Source organism: Mirounga angustirostris, unplaced genomic scaffold (genome assembly GCF_029215605.1).
Source record: "Mirounga angustirostris isolate CCGP_5_RB_7025 unplaced genomic scaffold, mMirAng1.0.hap1 SCAF_15, whole genome shotgun sequence".
NCBI lineage: Eukaryota > Metazoa > Chordata > Mammalia > Carnivora > Phocidae > Mirounga > Mirounga angustirostris.
In genome coordinates this window covers 86352192-86373438 of record NW_026991723.1, presented here as the reverse complement: position 1 = coordinate 86373438, position 21247 = coordinate 86352192, and the positions used below count along the sequence as shown (strand labels likewise).

General features: G+C 56.8%; 1 protein-coding gene across 3 annotated transcripts in view; it reads left to right on the top strand.

The window, feature by feature from the left end:
• EEIG1 (estrogen-induced osteoclastogenesis regulator 1) overlaps positions 1-21247 on the top strand; it is a 34565-nt gene that overhangs the window by 2925 nt on the left and 10393 nt on the right. For 2 of the 3 annotated variants that reach the window (XM_045883220.3, XM_045883219.3), the window contains exons 2-3: positions 18962-19082; positions 19334-19363. In XM_045883220.3, the coding sequence (XP_045739176.1) occupies positions 18962-19082; positions 19334-19363 (151 nt within the window). Of the gene's footprint in view, positions 1-17756; positions 18003-18961; positions 19083-19333; positions 19364-21247 lie in introns of those variants that run through there. The other variant, XM_064579810.1, reaches the window with a different exon arrangement.

Sequence of the window (21247 nt, the reverse complement as noted above, 5' to 3'; positions counted from 1 at the left end):
ACCTGTCAGCCTTTCCATTGCCCTAAACCTGCCCCCTCATCTGGGAAAGTCTGGAAAGTTCCAGGTTTCGGCCCACAGTGGATTTCACCTTTGCCTCCCCTTCTTCCCTCCTGGCAAGGGGCCATGGATTCCCTGAACCCAGCTGAGCCCAAACAGCCTTTCCCAGCCCTCATCCTGGTTGAAACCTGACAGCGTTGTGGAGGGAGGAGCTGACATTGAGCCCCCAAGGCTGGGCACTTAGTGGGCTCTGGGTACCTGTCAGCTGCTGGGCAGGTGTGGCTGGAGGGAGCACACAGGGACATTGGGACCTGAGGCTGCTTTAGAGCTGCTTTGGCTTTTGCCCAGGAGTTAGGGGTTCCTGGGCTCCTACCTCCTCCACGCCTATCCCGCCCATCCTGTTCTGCAGCCTGGGAGCCTCGCCTCACAGCCCACCTCTCCAGATGGCCAAGGCCCCATTGTTTTGGAGTTGGGGTAGGGTCAGGGGTGATGACACCTGCTTAGACCTTGGGCCCAGATCCAGTAGCATACTCTTCCCAATCCCAGGGATCCCTGGGGTGGCCCAGAGACTGCTGGTGTCCACATGGGTGTTGTCTGAGTAAAGCAGGCCTGAGGCCCCACCCCTGCAGCACCCGCCTTCCTAGCTGGAGTGTTTCCCTGTGTTGGGTGCCATGGCAACAGCCGGGTACACAGCTCCAGCCTGACCCAATTTGAGCAGGTAGAACAGGTGGTATATCGCGCTGTTCCCCAGCCTCATCTTTCTGAGGCCTCCTTACAAACCATAATCCTCACAGCTCCCGTGTTCCGAGGGCCCACGCTCTGTGCCAGGGTTTTGCAAGTGGTGTATCCATTAATCCTCTTGGCCCTGGGGATGGGGGATGGGGGGGCGCGCCGAAGCCAGAGAGGTGAAGCCATATGCCAGACGTCACCCAGCTGGTAATGTAATTTGGAAGATAACCTTTTTATCATTAGGGTTTAAACTGCCTTGATGTGCACTTCCTGAATGCTAGGGACCTGCCGAGCACCTCGGACATGTGATCAGTTGAGCCCGGGAACCACTCCGTGAGCTGATGAGGACACTGGGCTCAGGAGAGCCGAAGCGATGGGCCCATTTCTCTCAGCTAGGGAGTGGCAGGGCTGTGATTTAAACTGGGCAGGCCTAGCTCCAAAGTCCTGCCTTGCCTTGGTGGCAGAGGGCTGGAAGCAGCTACAGCCCCATGGGATGCCCCAGACGTTTGAAGAAGGTTCTTTTTATTGGGTGGGGTGGTGCAGGAAAGTCATTTGAATACTTTGGAGGCATCAAGCTAGATCCTGAGACAAAGGGGCCCTAGGGCCACAGGTGGGAGCCTCCCAGGGATTTGGGGCCAGGCACAGGCTGGCCCAGGGGTACATGGTGTTTGCCAAGGTCCCTGCTGGGGGGCCCTCCAGGCACATGCATCCACATGGCATCTGGGAGGCTTTCCCAGGGGTCCTGGGAGGGAGGCAGACGTCCCAGCCAAGTCTGGTGAGTTGGGAGGCAGCAGGCCAGGCATTAGTCTCTCAGGGCAGGCTGGGTGCAGGCTTCCAGCTCTGAGCCAATCTATCCTTCAGGCAAGAAGAATCCCAAACATCCCAAGAGGTCTCTGTGCCCCACTGGCATGAGTCCTGTGGCCTGGTCCATGCACGTGCTGGTGGTGCCAGGGGAGGGAGCGAGAGGGAGGCGTTGATGTACCTTCTAGCAAGTCCTCTCAGGAGGAGACTGGCGGCCAGTGCGGTAGGGAGGGCCTGGTGCAAATGAAGATGGGGGGTGGCCAGGCCGGACCCCTCCTGGCCTTGGGGGCCCAGCTGAGGGGCAGGGGGGCAGTGTGGCCTGGTTTGCCCATTAAGAGGATGGCTCTTGGCTGCTGAGTGGAGAAGAGGCAGGGGGGCCTGACCAGCACCCCGTAAGGGACAGTGGGAGTTGGCTGGGTGGGTTTTGCCGGCGTGGCTGCGCGGTGACAGGCAGAGGGAGAAGAGCGGGCAGCCTGGAGAGAAGGTTGGCAGGCAGAGTGGGCAGGTGGGTTTCCCGGTCCTGACGCGCCTGGCACCACACCTAGTGCTTAGTGGCTGCCAGAAGATGGAGGTTCACTGGGTGCACAGTGGCCAAATGTAGCGAGGATTTTGCTGCCCCATACTGTGCTCTAATAGTTTTTGACAGAATAAAAATCTAGACTTCTGGTTTCTTTTAGACTGGGTATCCGGCCGCAGTGCACATGGCAGCGTTTGTCCCCAGGGGCTTTGCAGCTGCCTTCTCCGCGGGATGCCCGCTCTGGCTCCTGACCCCGCTGCACACCTCCGGATCTCCGCCATAGTCTGCCTCCCTCCTTTTACCAGGTCCTGCCTGGTCCCTGGGGCCCCTGTGGAATGCCTTCCGCGTGCAGGCTGAGCAGACAGACAGCCGTGCAGCGAAGTCCTGCTGGCAAGCTGCAGAGGCCACCGCAGGCAGCCAGGGGGGCACCAGGCCAGCCGCTGGGTCCCTGTGGGGTCAGACTGTGCTGCTAGTGCCCGTGGTGAAGCCTGAAGCTGCCCAGCCTGGGCCTGGCCTTGATGTCTGCTCCTTGGACCTGGCCTTTGCCGCCAGCTGGCCACACCTTTGGCAGATGCCACCCTGGCAGGCCCTGCCACCTGTCTGCCAGCCTACCAGCGGCAGAGCCCTGACCCGAGGTGATCTGGTTCTGTGGAGGCGAGGCTATTCCCTGAGGCCCGTTCCTCCCGTTGAGCTCTGTCCTGGGAGCCACTCTGGCCACAGGTTCTCAGCAGCAAGGACATCGTGTGTGTGAGCGCCCTGAGTGCCCTTGAACTCTGCTTGCTCAGTACCCGGAAGTCCCGACTCACATTCGGGAAGCCGTGCTGAGCCTTGTGACGGCTGCTAGTTGTCTGCTCTCGTGTCTCAGGAGCCTGGGGACTGTGTGTGTGCAGTCTAGTGACTGCCGTGTGGTGACCCTGCGGTCACCTGCCTGTTGCTGGGGATGGGCAGTCTAACACCGTGGCAGCCAGGGGAGGTTTATCTTCATCCTGCCAGACCGCTACGGCGAGGTTTGAGCAGGGGGGAAACGTCAGACTTGCTCAGAAAGAGACCCGGCTGGGGGCAGTGGGAGGCGTCTCTCTTCTATCCAGCTTGTCTGGCAAGTGCTTCTGGTCGTGGGCACACCAGGCCAGCCCCCATGGCTTCAGATGTGCTCTGCGACCTGAAGTCTGCCATCCCCTGGGCCTCTGGCTCTCCGTAGGTCACACTAGCCAGTGGTGGCCTTGGTGAGACCTGAAACTGCCCAGTGTGTGCCTGCTAGTGGTGTCTGTTTAGGGCTGTGCTTGCAAACCCTTGGTCTCTACTCGGAGCCTCTTCGGGCCCCTTGGGCTTGGAAGAGCTCTCCCATGCAGGCTTGGAGCTGCCGACCCCTGACCCTGCCCAGATGTCAACCGAGAGCCGCCAGCCAGCAGCCCCCTCCGGCCAACTTGGTTCAGCAGTTGGGAGGAGGCAGCTCTGATGGAGGACTCGCTGCCTAGTTGGTCAGGCGGGTGCCCTGCCCCGGCCATAGGACTGGGAAGGACGTTCCGTCCTGCTTCTGGCTCCCTGTGTGACTTTGGGCAAGGAACTTAGTCCCTTAGATCCTACCAAGGGGGGCTGGTGGTGCCTGCCTCGCAGTGTCCTTGGGAGGACACGGTGAGATAATGCCTGTCAAACGTCCAGCGTGGCTTCTGGGACATGCTAGAAGCACAGTACACGCTGCAGTCCATCCTCCCATCCCGGCGCTGAGTCACGGCGGTGGGCTGGGGGGCGCAGCTCAGCTCCCCCCGACCCCCCACCTGTCCCATGGCAGCTGGTACTTCTCTGTGGGCCAGGACTGACCCTGGGGTGCTGTCCCTCTCTCCCGTGATTCTGTGGGGTGCTGTGGGGAGAGGGCATTTTCCCCACGGGGCTCTCTTCCCTTCAGGGGGTGGGACTGGGCCAGGAGCACACTTACTGTCTAAGGGGACTGTTACCTTGCTGGAGCACAGGGTCCCCAGTGGGTCTCTGTGCTTTTTTTTGCCCCCACTGCTTTGAGCCTGCCCCACCTTGGTGTGCTTGGCCCTGAGCCAGTGCAGTCTGGGGCACTCTCCCCAGGAGGGCCTGGGCTGGGGGTGGGGGGGGAGGTCTGCCTCTCCACAGCCAGCTTTAGGACCTACTCTGACAGGCCGACAGTAGCCCCCCCGCTCGAGGTGGAGGACCCCAGTGTCAGACTCTGCTGGGGACAGGGGGGTGGACGCCAGGGGCCCCTCAGTGGGTGGGAGGCCCCTGCCTCTCCTGGTGCTCCCCTTGCTTGCACCACACCTTACTCTTCTGATTGTTTGCTTCTGCAGTTACCTCGACCTCAAGCTCCCTTCCCCCACTGCTTCACTTGGCTAAACTCCTGCTCAGCCCAAGAGTTGCCTCCTCTGGGAAGACTTCCCTGGACTCTTTTGCCCTCTCTACCCACTGTGGGCCCTCATGTCAGGACACTATAGTCTCTGTCCCTGCCTCTTAGCTCCTTCCCCAGACTGTGGGCAGGAGTGGCCTCCGTTGCATCTTAGTCCTGGGGCTTCTGCTGCCGGTTGGTGCTGGCACGGGGCTGGGACTTCTCTCCCCTGGCACTGAACCAGTGTGGGCACTGGTGGTGCTGGATCGTGGGCCGGATGGTGTGCTGGCCACAGCCAGCTGCTTGGGTCCGGCCCCTCCCCACCCTGGGGCCAGAGGTATCAGTCCGTGTCAGGAGCAGCCCTCACCCGCGCACCAGGCAGCTGGGCACCGCTGTGGGCTCAGAGGCCGTGACTGAGAGGCAGCTGGGGGCACCGATGGCTTGTGTGGGGTGGACCCTCTGTGGGAGGTGGGGATGCTCCTGGTGGGATGCGGAGGAGGAGGGGGGTGGGGCTCACCCCGGGCTCTGCTGTTGGGCCTTGGCAGCTGCTCGCTGGCTCTCTGACAGTGGCCAGGGGCCTTGTCCTCTCAGCCTTGGCTTCTTCCTCCATCAGATGGTGTGGGGGTGCTCATGTGAGGGTGGGAGGGGTACCTGTTCAGCACAGGGCCTCGCACCTAGCAGCTGAAAGCAGACCAGACTTGCTGAGCGGGGAGAAAGTGCATAGCGCGGAGAAAGTGCATAGCGCAGTGCTGGGGAGGGTTCTGGGGAAGGCAGGCAGGGCATCCTCTCCTGCCACCGCTTCCTCTCTGAGAGCAGACATGCGGGGGCAGAGCACACCTGCGGCTCCCAGGCCCGCAGGGGACAATTTCCTGAACACCTTCCGTGTAGGGGGCCTGTGGTGGCTCCAGGGGGCAAAGCCCTGCCATCACAGGACCCCTCCCCAGGAAGCAGTGCTGGGTTTGGTCCCAGTGAGGAGTGGGCAGGTGGTGGGGAGAAGAGCAGCCTGGGGCAGAGGGAGGGCAAGGGCAAGAGGGCCGAGCAGGGAGGAGCCCAGCGGCCGGGGGGGCCTGGAGTGGCAGGAGGCCATGGGGAGGGGTTTGGACCTTTTTGGAGGGGGGAGCCCCAGAAGGGTCAGATTTGTATTTTAGGACCACCAAGGGCAGCCATGGGGTTGTCTCCTTGGGGCTCCAGTTTGCAGAAGGGGAGGTGGCTGTCAGCTGTCATCATGGAATGGTTCCAAACAAGGCTCGAGCCTCCTCTGCAGTGGGAATGAACAAGCCGCTGCTACTCACAACCAGGACGGGCGTCACAAACAACGTGAAGGGAAGGAAGCGGACGAGCATGCTGTGTGATGTTGTTGATACAAAGTTCAAAAGCAATCTGATTCAAAAAACCCACCCTAATATGAGTCAGGATGATGGTATCTCTGTTGGGGTGGCAGTCATGCCTGCAAGGGGCTTCTGGGGCCTGTCCTGCTTCTTAGGGGCTGGTTATGGATTCTGAGAATCTGTGAGCTGAACACTGACAACGTGTGCACACATGTGTATCAGCAACAGCCGTGAGACATCCGACGCCTCTGGGAGTGCTGGGCACCTCTAGACAAAAACGAGGTGCTTCCTTGGCTGCCTGGAAGTCTGGAGGAGGTCCTGTCTTCCCAGGGTCTTGCTGGTGGGGCAGTGTGAACTGTCCTGACCTGATAAGCATCGCTCCCGTTTATGAGGCTGTAACTCATCTTGGCAGCTGCCAACGGTCTTCTCCGGCAGCAGATTTTCCTTCTGCTGCTTGCGAAAACCCCAGCAGGGGCTGCTGGCCTGTGGGGCTTGGCAGTTCAGAGGGAGGATGGGCTCCTGAGGCTGCCAGACTGGAGATCTCTCTGAGCCGTGCTTTCCTCATCTGTGGAATGGGGTGGTAAGCTGCTTGGTGTTTGGATTAAGTGGATTAACACCGGTTATGTACCCACCGTAGCCCCCGGCACAGAGTAAGTGCTCAGCGACGGCTAGCAGTGATTGGTATTAATCCAGGACAGTTATTGGAGGGAACCCAGGGGCAGGAGCAGAAGGGAAAGGTCCATGTTCCTCTGTCTCTCCTTTGAATTGTTTCTCTTCTCTCTTCCTGCGGTTCACCTAGTCAGCAAACATTTGTGATTAGAGCCAGGCTGCTGCCCTGGCCTTGCATTGGGCACTGGGCCCAGCAGTGACCAAGACAGCCATGGTCCCTGACCTGGGGCCCATGAGCCGGGGGGGGGGGGGGGGGGGAAGCGGGGGTAGACACCATTAGCTGCATCCGCTCTCAGAGTTCTGAGCACCATGGGGGAGGGGAGGCATTGGCTTCTCCCACCTGCTCTGGCCCTAACCCCTCTCTTTGGGAGTGACTGACTGGGTACTCTCCCTGAATGCCAAGAGAAAGCTCCAGCACCTCCTAAACGTTTTGAGTTGGCTAAAGAGGAATCACATGGACCTGAATGAGAATGGCCACATGCATTTTGGATGCAGACAAGACAGGCCCTGGCTTATTCTGGATGTATCTCCAGGGTCCCCCTCGGGCCTGGCTCAGTGTAGTAAATGCTCAGTTAATATGTGTGGCATGAGTGAATGATGGAGGCAGTGATTGGCCCAGGGTCTGCCTGAGTCTGTAGGAGAATCAGGCATGGAGGAGGAGGTAGAGATTGGTGAGTCAGGGCCTCATGGTCCCACCTGACCCTGAGCCCTTTGTCCTGCGGTTGGAATCTTGGGGAGATGCTGAAGATGGCTGGAAAAACACATCTGAGTCTGTGAGGAGATGTGACTCTGAATGAGCGGTCTCTGAGTATCCCTCAGTCACCTCAGAAGACCAGGGAGCCATGTGTGGGGCAGTGGGAACATCTGGGGACAGATCAGAGGTGGCAGTAACCCTTGACCCCTTGGACTCTACAGAGAGCCAGAGGACGTGGCGCAACCATAGCTGGAAGGCCCCTTTCCTGGAGAGGGAAGAGCTTTGTAAGAAGGCCTATAGCAGCCCTTGTTGGGAGCAGGGCTGTGCAGGTCACTAATTTAATCAGACACTTCCTGAGTACCTACTGTGTGCCAGGTGCCATCCTCAGGACCGGGGCTCCGTGCTGGGCAGTGGTGGTAACGAGACCGGTGTGCAGACGAGGCCATTCGGCTGGGACGGTGAGCAAGACAAAGGCCCTGCCTCTAGGAGCTCCATGCTCTGAGACACGGGAGCCTTGTTCTTTTCTCGCCATACCTAAGACCCAGGCCCAGAAAAGGAAGTGATTTGTCTAGCTGCAGTAGTTGGGGGAAGGGTGCTTTCTGGAAAGACCCAATGGGGTTGGGGAGGGGCTCAGAGGATAGGGACATCACCCTGACTCGCTTAAGACCAGCCATTCAAGGAACAGGGCTCTGAGGATGGGATTCACTCCTGCTTGTCTCTGCTTCCTTGGATGATTCAAATGCCACCCAGATGTGAGTCAGCCAGGAGCGGCCCAGACAGGCCTGCCTGGGATAGCCCAGCCAGGTTCAAGGCTGGGGGAAACATTCAGATATGTGGTCTTGGGGTGGGGAAGGGAAGGCTTCATTAGGGGCCTGACGTGCCTGTATTCCCACTGGACCATCTGAGTTACTGCTGCTCGTAGCAGCCACATCCTTCATTCAACGTGAGTGCCCTCTGGGGGTGGGCTCCTGAGGTGGGGCTTGGGAGGACAGATCAGCACCTCATGTGTGACCAGTGGACTTCTTGCGAGTTTGCTCATCTGTGAAGTAGGCAGTGGTTATGCCTACAGAGTTAATGCCTGGCGTATGGGCCAGGATGCCTAGGAAACAGGAGCCCCGCTGGGACACACTGGGTACTGGGGGCATCTTTGTCCAGGTGCATGGGATTGGACCAGCACTTGGTCAGAGCTAGAAGTTTACTTTGGATCCTTTCAATGGCCTGCTCTCCTCTCGGGCTATGCGAGCAAGAGGGAGTGGCCCGTTGTTGTCAACTGAGAAGAGCATCCACAGGCCTCCCCTGGGTGGTGGGGAAGCCTCGTCCGTGGCCTGACTGGGTACGGAAGGCCGAGCAGGGAGGCGATGTAAAATGGGGAAGCTGGCACCTGCCTACTGTGGGTTTTCTGATCCAGCTCAAGCTTTGGGCTGGTGAACGGCAGGATTCAAGCTCAGGTGCATCTGACTCCAGAATCCTTACTCCTGATCCTGATGCTTCCCCACCAAGCCTGAGTGGTTGGTTGGCCCCCTACTCCTTTTTCAATCTGGAGTTGCTGCAGCCCCCAGTGGACCGTCCACTCTGTACTTCCACGGGTCACTCGCTGATGCCAGGAGCAGGGGAGCAGAGACGGGGTCTTGGGCGACTGGTGACACCGCCCCCCCCAGCACTCCCATGTCAGCACAGAGTGGCCGGCTTCTAGGAACCGACTGCTGCCTCATCCTGTTGCAGGAGGAGTGGCTGGCTGTGTCAGAGCTGCAGCAAGCTGCTTCCCTCGCGCGCGGCCCTGAATTCCTGGCAGGAGCCAGATGCTGCTGGGCTGCCACGTTGGCCACGTCGCTGGGATGGAAGCTCTACCGCTCCACGGCCCCTGGATGGACGCCTTGGCTGGTCCCCGGGGTGGGCCCCTCCCCAGGCGGCTGTACTCTCTTCTCTTCGGGGAAGTACAGGCAGATGTTGTCGATTTAAATTGTTTCCTTATTAGACTCTTGCCTCTCCCGGCCTGGGCTGGGTTTCATCAGCCCAGAACCTTGGCTGCATCACTGCGACTGACTGCTCGCTCCGCCAGGAACCCAGCCAAGGACTGGAGATCATGGAGTGGGCGTGGCTGAGGAGGCACTGACTGGGCTCTGTGACAGCCCCCTTGCCCCCCAGGGCTGCTGGACCAGCTGGGAGGGACTTAGGTGATGCAGCCTCGCTCTGGTTACCTGTCATTGTAGGGGCTGGATGGGAAGAATCCCGGGACCAGCCCTCTCAGGAACCCAGGAGCACAGCTGGGGCTGGGAGGTCCCTGGGGTCCCCCCTCAGTGCTCCTGGGTATGTCCCTCTTTTAGCTGGGGGCCCACCTCCTGCATCAGAATCCCAGGTGAGCTTGTTTGAGAAGTTTGGCCCATGGGGCATCTGGGTGGCTCAGTTGGTTAAGCGTCCTACTCTGATTTCGTGCTCAGCATGCCCCCCAGGACCCCCAGAATTTCCATCTCCAAATGTCAGTAGCACTAAGGTTGAGAGAGACACCCTGCCCTGTAGTCTAGTTCTGGTAGCGCCTAGGAATCTGTGTGATGAGCCAAGGGTTTTTCAGTGTTCCCTCGAGTCTGAGAAGCCCTGTTCTGCCGGGCCTTGCTTGTGGCCATGACTGAGCTGCTCCCGGCCAGACCGGGGCTCCGTGCTGGGCAGTGGTGGTAACGAGACCGGTGTGCAGACGAGGCCATTCGGCTGGGACGGTGAAGTGCAGACGTGGGTGTGGGGTCACGCTGGAGCCCATTCCAGGGTCTGCCCCACTAACACCCTGGGTTCCCTTCTCCTAACTTTCTGTTCCTCTGATGACTGCGGGCCATGCTGTGTCTTCACTCCGACTCCAGGGAGAGGCACCAAATGGCCTGTTTGGTCCCTGTCTGCAGGGACCCTGTGGGTATGGCAGCCTGTGGCCAGGAAGTGGCTCCCACTTGCACTGACCCCTTGTCACCTGAGTGATGGAGACCCTGGGGGTGCTAAGGCTCTGGGATCTTATTGCACTTTCCGGGTGGTGATGCCGGTCTGGGCCAGGCACTGGGGATGTGGCAGTGGGCTGACCTTGGGGAACCATGGAGCCTGGACTCTGGGGTGGCTGCTGCCGGGGATCTTGAATTTCTGAGCAGCCTCTCAATGTGAGGCTGAGGATGGTGGCTCACGTCAACCTGACCTGCCACCCTTCACAGGCTCTTCGGTTGCTGGGGCCTGGGAAGAAGCATTTCCCTTCTCCCAAGTGCCCACTTACCTTCCTGCTTTTGAGGGGAACTGACACGGGGAAGAAATGAAGATGTGGCCTTGGTGTCAGGTCAGCATCCAACCCTGTTCTGTGACTTGGGGCCTATCCTGTCTTCTTTAGATCTCAGTTTCTTCATCTGTAAAATGGGAATGATAATGGCACACATCTCATAGGATTGTGGTAGAATTCAGTTGGTCATATATATGAAACATGTATCCTGTAGCACGAGCTCAATGAATAGGACCCGCTTTTACTATTGATTAATTAAAGATGAGCCTGGGGGGCAGGGAAGGTGGTCTAGAGTGAGAGTCCCGCTCTTCAGCTCTGTCCTGGGCTCTAGGGAGACAGTGGTGACAGAAGAGATGCCGTCTTCATCTGTGGGGCTCCAGTGGTGGCCAGCTTCCTCCCTTGGTCTCTGACACACGGCAAAGCAGATACTCAGAAGACGTGGCCACACACACCGTGTTGGCAGAATTCTCTGTGTTCCCCATCCAGCTGAGCAGGAGGGAGAAACCAGACACAGCACCATGGAGTTATCCTGACAGCCTCAGGTGATGGGCAGTGAAGAAGAAGTCAGGGCTCCCTGAGATGAACCTCCTGGGGTCACTCGCCAGCCTGATCCACCTCCCCCCCACCCCCGGGCCTTCTCTCACCTCTTCCTGGGCCCCACCTCCTTCCCTCGGGGTCTTCTTGGGCTGTTCCCATTGCCTGGGACATCCCATCTAATCTGTCCCTGGCCAGCCTCACCTTGAGGTCCCAGCTCTGCTGTCACTGCCCCAGACCAGGTCAGGCCCCTGTCTGCACTCTCGGAGGCTGGTGGCAGTTATCAGTCACTTGTGAAGTGTCTGTCTCCCCCACTCAACTGGGGCCTACTCCGGGAAGTCTGCCCCTGCCGTGTCCCCACACCCACCTGGGCCCCGTGCCAAGCCAGCACCCACAGTAAGTCTCTGTGGATGCGTAATAGAGGCCTTGGTTGGGATTTGGGGCCAGGGATGCTCTGAGGGAGTTCTGCCGGCCTGAGGACATCAGCCGCCTGTGGTGCTGCTCTGCCCTATTTTAGGACAACCCAGAAATAACTGAATTCTGCTGCTGGGCTGGCCACAGTGGGCTGCGGTGGGTGGAGGGCTCGCCCTGTCTCTTTGGGGTTCGGACGTCTAATTGTATATCTTAAAGCTAAAAACAAAACTCCCCTGAAAACGTAGTCTCTGTAATTACCTCTCCCTGGCAGCATGGAGCTGGGGACTCATGCCTGAAACCCCAGGCTGGGGCGCCCTGGGGTCCTCATCACCATTTTCTGGGGGTGGTGCCTGGTCCTGTGGGAGGGGGAGTCTGGGTCCAGGCCTTGAATCAGGGAGATGAGGGGCCACACCCCCTTTTGCTTTTGACCAGCCCTTCTAACCTCACACCCTTTACTCATTTTTCAGTTTAAATTTCGATTATAGAAATGATTCTTGGACAGAAATGAAGATGGCCCTGGTGTCCCTCATCACCCTAGCCAGGCCTGCTGTGAGCTCCCTCCTTCCTTTGACCTTGTCCCCTCATGCCAGCGTGCCGATGAACAAGCCCCTCGCCTGGGAGCCCGGGCTCCAGGGTTCTGGATGCCTCCTCTCTGGGCTTGGCTACGTCATCTTTACGGTTCTGCTTTCCATCCTAGCCTGAGCCACATCGGCAGGGCGAGCCGTGGGGACACCTAGTCCTGTGTTTTCTTAACAAACGTCTTATTTATGATTTTTCTTCATAGATGCTCATTGGTTTTAATTCTTTGACGCTTCCTCTCTTTCTAAGATAGGCACTCACTGTGCCTCCTGTCATTGCAGATGGACGTGAAGGCTGAGGGTGCCCAGGCAGGCCGGGTCCCTGTCCCCTGGGCCCACGGTCCATCAAGGTCACAGTGGTGTGAGGTGGCACTCGGCTTTCAGGGTCCTAGTCACCCTTCAGGTGGGCATGGGGCCGCTGCTCTTCCTGGGGGTCATTCCCCACAGTGGCTTTGTGGCCTCAGACCTCACGGCAACGCTGAGCCCTCCCAGAGTTCATTTCTCCCTGAGTCGTGCTTTTGAAAGAAGCCATATTGGTAGTTCCAGTTCAGAAGGAAAAGAAAAGGACACAATTCCCCTCCCCTCGTCTCTTCTGTGCTCCCCTACCTACCTGTGCACCCATGGGCGCCCATGATTGCTGGCACCGCTCCACGGTTTGGAAGCTGGGCGCCGAGATCCCCTCTCTGGCCTCCCTCCCAGCACCCATGCCCCTCGCTTACTCAGCTCCGGCCACGCTGGCCTCCTGGTGCTTCAGTAAGCCTGTCAGGCCTCTCTGGGGTGGCTGGCCCTCCTGCCCGGGCTGCTTCTACCCCAGGGCGTGGGTCACTGCCTCACCTGCTTCAGCTCTTTACTCAGATGTCCCTTCCCTGGTCCCCGTCCCTCACGCTCTCCCCACCTGGGCCCTGCCTGCCGCCTCGCCTGGTTCCTTTTTCCTCCATAGCACTTAACTGCCATGTGGTGTGTGTTTGCCTCATTTTGTCAGTCTCCTGCCCGCGGCCAGACTAAGCCCCCCGAAGGCAGGAATTTCCGTTTTGTTCATTATTTATATCCCCAGGGCCTTCAGCAGTACCTGGCAGCTACTAAGTGCTTACTAAAAAGTTCACAGTGAATCAAGCTCCTGAGATTTCTACAAACCTGGCCTGGCCAGCTCCCACTTGGGCTCATGGCCTCCTGCTTGGCATCCTTATTCCTGCCCTTTTTATGAACACCCCTCCCCTGCCCCAGAGCCTGAGTTCTTCTCCCTCCATTGCCCCTGTCCTGAGCCTGGTGGGACTCCCTCTCTCCAGGGCCAGGTCCTGGCTGTGTCATCTCTGGTTCTGTGACCTGGGCTCCAGCCTGGCCCCTGCTCATCACAGCTCTGCTGCTGGGGGTGAGTTGGCCTCTCTGAGCCTCACCTTCGCCACCTGTGAAGCGGGTATGGTGACACCCACCTTTCAGTGTTGAAGCGTGCCAGGTGGCACACAGTAGGCCTTCGGGAAAGGGCTGCTGCTGGGGCATTTATTTTACCCTTGCCGTGACTTCCTGGGCTGGACTGGGGTGGGGCTGTGAGCCTTGTCCCGTGGGAGTGGTGGCATTTAATCGTGTGTGTTTAGAGCCCTGTGGAAACAACGGGGAGGCTCAGCGCTGATCCCGTGAGCCCTGCCCCGGCCCATCTTCCTGTGGAGGGAGAGGAAGGTGCCTGTTACCTGAGCCTGGGAGGGCAACGGGTGGCCCCACCTGGCAGGCCCACAGGAACCCGGAGAGGGCCTCAGGCTTCCTGGCCCGCGTTCCCAGGGCAGACTCACAAAGGGGAAAGGAGAGAGCCTTCAATCCCAGACACTAATCCTAATTCCTCTGGGTGTTTCAACATGCCCAACACTGTGAGCTTCCTCCTCAGGTCTCCAGCAACTGCTTCCAAGTCCTGGGCTGAGCTGAGTGGAGGGGGTGGGTGGAGATCTGAGGGCCCGTGTGGGAGCCATGGCTACCCCCCAGATCCCCCGTTTAGGCTTGGGCCTCTGGCTACTCGGGAAATGTTTCTGCTCTTTTTGGCCTTCCACCCACCTACTCTGGGGTTGCTCTCTGCCTCTGCCTCAAGCCAATGTGGCAAGACAGAACCACCATCAGAGTACAATTCAAAGACCTCACCATGGCCCTTGAGGTCGCGCATGACACCTAACCCCCTTCACCCTCCCCAGCCACATCCCCTCTGCTTTCCTCCCCAGTCCTATTCAGCCACTTGCTCCAGGCCACTTTTCCATTTGCCAAGCATGTTTCTACCTCAGGGCCTTTGCATTTGCTGTTCATGCATCTGGACAGCTCTCCCCAGTCTTCATGTCTTTGCTCCGCATGCTGGCCCTGCTCAGATGTCACTGCCTTCGGCGTTCCCCAGCCATCTGCTTGAAGTAGCAGGCCTCACCTTCTTATCTTTTCTCAGCAGTCCTGACCCACCTTCCCCTCTGTTTTCTCCGTGTTTCTTTCTCTCTTTACCTCACCTATCATGTTGTTTGGTCTTTCACCTGTTCGAAGCGTGCACTTCAGTGGTTTTTAATCAATGCACAGAGTTGTGCAGCCGTCGGCATCGTCCCTTTTAGAACATTTTCATCACCCCGAAGAGACCCCATACCCATTAGCAGTCACTCCGCATTTCCTCCCGACTCCCCCAGCCCCTGGCAGTCACTAGTCTTTCTGTCTCTTAGGGATTTGCCCATTCTGGACGTTTCCTATAAGTGGGATCACACAATACGTAGTTCTTTGTGACTGGCTTCTCTCACTTAGCATTTTCCAAGGTTGAGCCACATTTTAGCAGATATCAGGGCTTCGTTTCTTTTGACTGCTGAATCACACATACCCCGTCGTGTATGGAGGCATTCACCGGTTGGTGGACATTCAAGTTACTTTCACTTTTTGGCTATCATGAAGACTGTGGACATATGTTTCATTTCTCTTGGATATACACCTAGGAGTAGCATTGCTGAGTCCTAAGGTAACTCTGTGTTAAGCCTTTCTGGGCAGTGCCCAGACGACTTCCCAGAGTGACCACACCCCCTCATGCTCTGACCAGCAGCGTGAGGGCTCCAGTTTCCCCTCGCCAGCTTCTGTTATGATCAGTCTTGATTATAGCCTTCCTAGTGTGTGCAAAATGGTCACTCATTATAGTTCTGATTTGTGTTTCCCTGATGGCTAATGATGCTGCGCATCTTCTCCTGTGCTTACTGGCCACTTGTGTATCTTCTTTGGAGAGATGTGTGTTCAGATCATTTGCCCATTTTTAAATTGGGTTGTCTTTTACCGGTCGGTTCTAAGTGCCCTTTATATATTGTTAGCAGCAAGTCCCTTGTTATATGTAGGGTCTGCAAATATTTTCCTTCATTCTGTGGGCTGTCTTCTCCCTCTCTTGATGGTGTTCTGTGAGTCGCAAAAAAGGTTAATTTTTATAAAGTTCAGTATTTTTTTTTTTTTAATTTTTATTTTTTTATTTGACAGAGAGAGACACAGCGAAAGAGGGAACACAAGCAGGGGGAGGGGGAGAGGGAGAAGCAGGCTTCCCACCGAGCAGGGAGCCCGATGCGGGGCTCCATCCCAGGACCCTGGGATCATGACCTGAGCCAAAGGTAGACGCTGAACGACTGAGCCACCCAGGCGCCCCTAAAGTTCAGTATTTCTATTTTTTCCTTTGCCACCCATTCTTTGGGCATCATACCTGAGAAACTGTTATCTAATCCCAGAGCACAAAGAGTTATCCTGTATTTTTTTCTAAGAATTTTGTAATTTTAGCTCTTATACTTTAGGTCTTTGATCCCTGCTGAGTTAGTTACAGTATACTGTATGAGAAATGGGTCCTCCTTCATTCTTTTGCATGTGAATATCTCATTGTCCTAGCAACTTTTGTTAAAAAGACCTTCTCCCCTCCCTTCCCCCATCCTTTTGAAAATCAATCAACCATAAGTGTGAAGGTTTATTTCTGAACTCTTAATTCCATTCCAGTGATCTATGTGTCTGTCCTTACGCCGAAACCATCCTTCCTTGATTACGGTAGCTTTGTAGAAGTTTTGTAGTCGAAGACATGTGAATCCTTTATGTTCTCTTCTACTTTTTCTAGATGCTTTGACTATTCTGGACCCTTAAATTTCCAAGGTTTAGAATCAATTTATCAAATTTCTACAAAGCAGCCAGCAGAGATTGTGTTGAATTTTTAGATCAATTTGGGAGTATTGTCCTACCAGCATTAGATCTTTGGAAACATGACTGTGGGATGGGATGTCTTTCCATTTACTTAGATCTTCTTTAATTTTTTTCGGTAATGTTTCCTAGTTTTCCAGAACATATATTTTGTACTTCATTTGTTAAATGTAGTCCTGCTTATTTTATTCTTTTTGATGCTGTTGTGAATGGAATTATTCCCTTCATTTGATTGTGGATGTTCACTAGGATACAGAAATAATTGGTTTTTGTATATTGCTCGTGTATCCTGAAACCTTGCCAAACTCTTGTAGTCTGATAGTTTTTAGTGGCTTCTTTGTGATTTTCTACATACAAGATCAGAGTATCTGCCAGGAGAGAGAATTCTAGTTCTCCCTTTCCACTGCTTTTTCTTGTTTGCCTGAACTCATTTTTCTCCTCCCACCACAGTGTAAGTTGGTCACTGCTGGGGTCCCTGGGCATAGAACAGGGGTGGCATGTGTTTGAATGAATGGATGGACCCAGCAAGGTTGGGTCCGGTGATGCTCCCAGCCCAGGGCTGCAGCTCCTCCCATGACACCTGATCCTGACAGGGTCCCTGTCCCTCTCTGCTGGTGGTTGGGCACTCTTCTTCCTCCCTCTCATCTCTAGCCCTCACATTTTCTGCTTGTCCTCAGTCTTGGGGCTGCAGGGAGTTGCTGGAGTCCCCCGTGTCTTCATCAGATGAGACATGTCTTTTTTTTTTAAAGATTTTATTTATTTATTTGACCGAGAGAGACAGCGAGAGAGGGAACACAAGCAGGGGGAGTGGGAGAGGGAGAAGCAGGCTTCCTGTGGAGCAGGGAGCCCGATGCGGGGCTCGATCCCAGGACCCTGGGATCACGACCCCAGCCGAAGGCAGACGCTTAACGACCGAGCCACCCAGGTGCCCCAGGACAAGACACATCTTGCAGACCTCCCCAGGCCAGGCCCTTCGCGGGGCTTGCGGATGCTCCCAGGTGCCCACGAATGAGTGGGTGGTGTTCCTGTTTTACCCCTGAGGGTGGAGAGGTCAAGCCCTGGTTGAGTCATTCAGTGATGTGAGGGCTGTGAGCCCAGGTCTGCCTGACTCGTGTCCTGTTGGCCCTTGTCACAGCCCTGGCAGGATGTGGGAGAAGCCTTGTGTGGAGCCGGCAGGGGGCTCCTCATAGTGGCTCGGCTCAGGGGAGGCGAGGCCAAGGAAACCAAAAGTATATGTTTGTTCCTCACTCATGCTGATTCCTCTGCCTGGTACTGTCTCCCCCACTGGCTACGCCCCTCTCTTCATTCCCATTTGAGCTTAAATGTCACCTCCCTGCGGCCAGTCACCTACTCTGACTCACCCTTTGCCTCCACCCTCTCCTGGTGACACTGAGTCATCCCTGGGGTAACTGTCAGTGTCGATCTGTGAATAAAGTCCCCTGCAGAGCGCTGTGCCTGACTTGTACTTGGCACTCGGAGACGTGGGTGCGTGTCTCAGGGACATGGCAGGGCACCGCTGGCCCGGAAACCCCGGTGGGTTCTGCTGCCAGGCTTTTCCAGGCTCTGTGGCCTGTGAACCAAGGTGATGGCTGAACGCTTTGACTGTAGTTGGATAGTCCTGGGATCAAATCCTGCATTGTCAGTTACTGGGGATGTGGCGATCTGGGGGCCTGTTGGAGAGAGAGGTTGCTGTCTGAGGCTGTGTGAGAAGCAGATGATGCCCCATTTGCGCTGACCCTCTCCCCTCAGGCCCCAGTCTGGCAGTTAACCTGTGATCCTGGAGTCCCCTTCCTCAGCTGTCCAACGCGGCCATTCCTGTTAGATGGGATGATGGGGCAGCAGATACCGTCTCTCACGCCGCCCCTTCCCTTCCGTGGCCACCCCTTCCTGAACACGGGCTCTGCCAGGCGGCCTGTGGGGGGACAGGGAGCTGCGCAGGGCCGTGGAATTTGTCACTGCCATCCCAGATCCTGCTGAGCAGCTGCGAGAGGCTGGGTGAGTGCTCCCCGAGGCTCCACTCACTCCCAGGGCACAAAGCATTTCCCTGTTAAGGGGGTGCTGAATTTTTCAGTGTGGTAATCCCCCCCACCCCGGCACAGAAAGAACTTGGGCTGAAGACCAGCTCCCCACTTAGGAAGCTGAGGACCCCAAGTTGGTGTCCCAGGCTGGTATGGTGAGAGTGAAGCGTGTGGCACTGGGGACCCACTGCTCGGGTTCAAGTCCTGTTCTGCTGTGCGTGCGGGGGGCCTCTGGCCAGGGTCTTAGCCTCAGCTCCTGGGGTCTGCGAATGTGGGATTGTCCTAATGGTAGTAGCTGTCCCGGACAGTTGCTGGAAGGACTGGCGTGATCGTGGGTCTCTGGCCCTTGGAGGAGCACCACTAAAGTGCCGGGAGGGCTCTCTGGCACGGGGGAAGTGTGATACGAGCCTTAGATGCTGTTATTGTTACTGTTAACTTTGTTGTTGTTAGTGGTGAAGAAAGGGTCTCTGCAGCCAGGCAGCCCTGAGCGGAAGGCCAGCTGTTTCCTAAGGGGGTGACACCAGGCAGTTTACCTCGCTTTTCAGCTGTAAAATGGGCTCTGGGCCCAGTTTGAGAAGACTGTTGTGAGGGTCGATTGACTGGCCAGAGGTCAGGGAGGTAATGGCAGAGGAAGGAGCCCCGCAAAGCCACAGAACAAGGGGAGGGGGCAGCGCTGGAAGCAGAGGCAAGGAGTAGCCTCCCCTCTGCTTGACCTCACCCCTACCTTGTGTTTTTTCATTTTTTATTCCTTTTTTTTTTTTTGGTTTTATAACACTTACACAAGCATGTCCTTTTTATGAAAATACAGTCACTTTGTGATACAAAGTAAAAACAAGAGCTCTGCTCCTCCTCCTATCCCCTCCCTAAAGGCCGGTCCTGTCCCTGATACCTATGTTGACCTTCCTGCTTGTGTTCACCTGTCTGTCTGCCCTGCAGGGAGGAGGTGCAGGAGAACTGCGTGCGGTGGCGGAAGAGGTTCACCTTCGTGTGTAAGATGAGTGCCAACCCGGCCACCGGCCTGCTGGACCCCTGCATCTTCCGCGTGTCGGTGCGCAAGGTGAGGCTGGGCTTTGGGGCTGGGGCTGGGGACTGCGGGCCCAAGGCCAACGCAGGGGTGTGAGGCCACTGATCCAGTGGCTTTAGCCCCATCTCCTGACCTGTCCCCTCCAGAGGGCAAGGAGTGAGTCACTCTGCTCCTTGGCTTGACTTACCCCCAGCAGCCAGATTCGGGGTGAGGGGAGTGCTGGGGATGCATGAGGTCCCTTGGATTCCCTAGTCACACTGCTGCTTCTGTTTGTCTCTCTGCAGGAGCTGAAAGGCGGGAAGGCTTATTCCAAGGTGAGTGGGGCTGTGAAGGGATAGTGGGATACAGTAGGCATGAGAGAAGAGCTTCAGCCCTGTTTCTGCACCAAGTAGGAGACACTCAGCTCTGCAGGAGATGTATTCTTTCTTAGAAATACCTTTACTGATAGGCTTTGCACTTAATACAAAGCTACCATATGCTTGTTGTAACACAAATGGTACAGAAGTTCAGAGTGAGGGATGCCGGGGTGGCTCAGTCGTTAAGTGTCTGCCTTCGGCTCGGGTCATGATCCCAGGGTCCTGGGATCGAGCCCCGCATCGGGCTCCCTGCTCAGTGGGGAGTCTGCTTCTCTCTCTCTCTCCCCCGCCGCTTGTGTTCTTTCTCTCACTGTGTCTCTCTTTCTGTCAAATAAATAAATACAATATTTAAAAAAAAAAAAAAAGTTCAGAGTGAGAAGTGCAGTTTCCACGCCTCTCCTCTGCAGACTTCCTCCCCAGACCCCATCCTTGGATTTGTTAAGGTCTTCCCGGAACTTTTTTTTAAATGTTTTATTTATTTATTCATGAAAGTCAGAGAGAGAGAGAGAGGCAGAGGCAGAGGGAGAAGCAGGCTCCCCGCCTAGCAGGGAGCCCGATGCGGGACTCGATCCCAGAACCCTGGGATCATGACCTGAGCCAAAGGCAGATGCCCAACCATCTGAGCCACCCAGGCGCCCCTTCCCGGAACTTTTAAGAAAAAGAAAATTATGACACACAGAGCTGCGCCTCAAACCCATTTGCATGCGGTTTAGAGGAACGGAAAATGAGCACCCGTGTGTGGACTTGTGTGCACGCAGACAGTAGGATTTTTACACCCACAAAAGGGACTTGTTCTGAACAGATTCTGCAGCGTGGTTTTCACTTGCCAGTACACCGTGGGCACGTTTTCGCAGATTTCCTTTTGCTTTCTAACTGTGGCAGTGCCCCCCTGTGCTGCTGGGTGGTGGGTGCCCAGCCGGTCCTGTGCTGTGGCCCATCTGTGTTGTTGCCATCTGCTCGGCACTCACGGGGACCAGCAGGAGAAGGCGGTTCTGCAGGGGTTGGCACTGGCTCTGAATAAGCCCGCTCTGCCCTAGACCCCCTTCTCGGTGGGGACTCACAGCCCACCCTCCGTGGCCCCAGGGAGGCGGCCTGGCGGCAGGCGGTGGGCTTAGTCCGTCCGGAGGGGAAATGCCTTTGCCTCACCTCACCCTGCGTGGAAGGCGTGTCCCTTCCCACTGACTGGAGCTCAGGAAGCTCAGTGTTCTGGGCTGTCCGCTCTGCCCCAGCCTGGGCGCTGGTGGCCCTCTCCAGAAACAGGGCAGGGTGGCTAGGACTGGGCTGTGGAAAGTGCCGCCAGAGTGGAAATTTCTCCTCCCATGAAGTCACATGGGCGTGGATAGCTGCAGCCCCCACCTCCACCCAGCGGGCACTTACTGGGCTCCCAGCACGTGTCAGCCCTGCAGGCCCTTCCCTTCTGTCCTGTGATCAAACGCCCTTGACAGGCCCTGCTCCCATTCTTCAGGGAAGGAAGCTGGGGCCCAGAGGGGCAGCTAGACTGGACGCTGGTTGGGCCTCGTCTTGGGCCTGGCTCTGCTGGCTGGGCTGCCTGGGGCCCTGGGCAAGTCACTTACCCCCTGGAACCTTTGTTTTCTTCCCTGCCAAATGGGGGTCCCTCTGACTCTATGGCAGGGCTGGGATTCGAACCTGCCAAGTCTCTGATTCTGGCTTGTGTGCCCCTAAACTCTGCGGTAGAGATTTGCACGTAGTAGGTGCTCAAATGCCACCTGTTGGTTTGGTTGTTCCCCAAGACCCTAATCCCAGCACCCCCCACCTTAACTCAGTCTCCCCCCAGGTCTGGAGACCTGGCTTCTTTCGAAGGCTTTCCCAGATCCTACATCC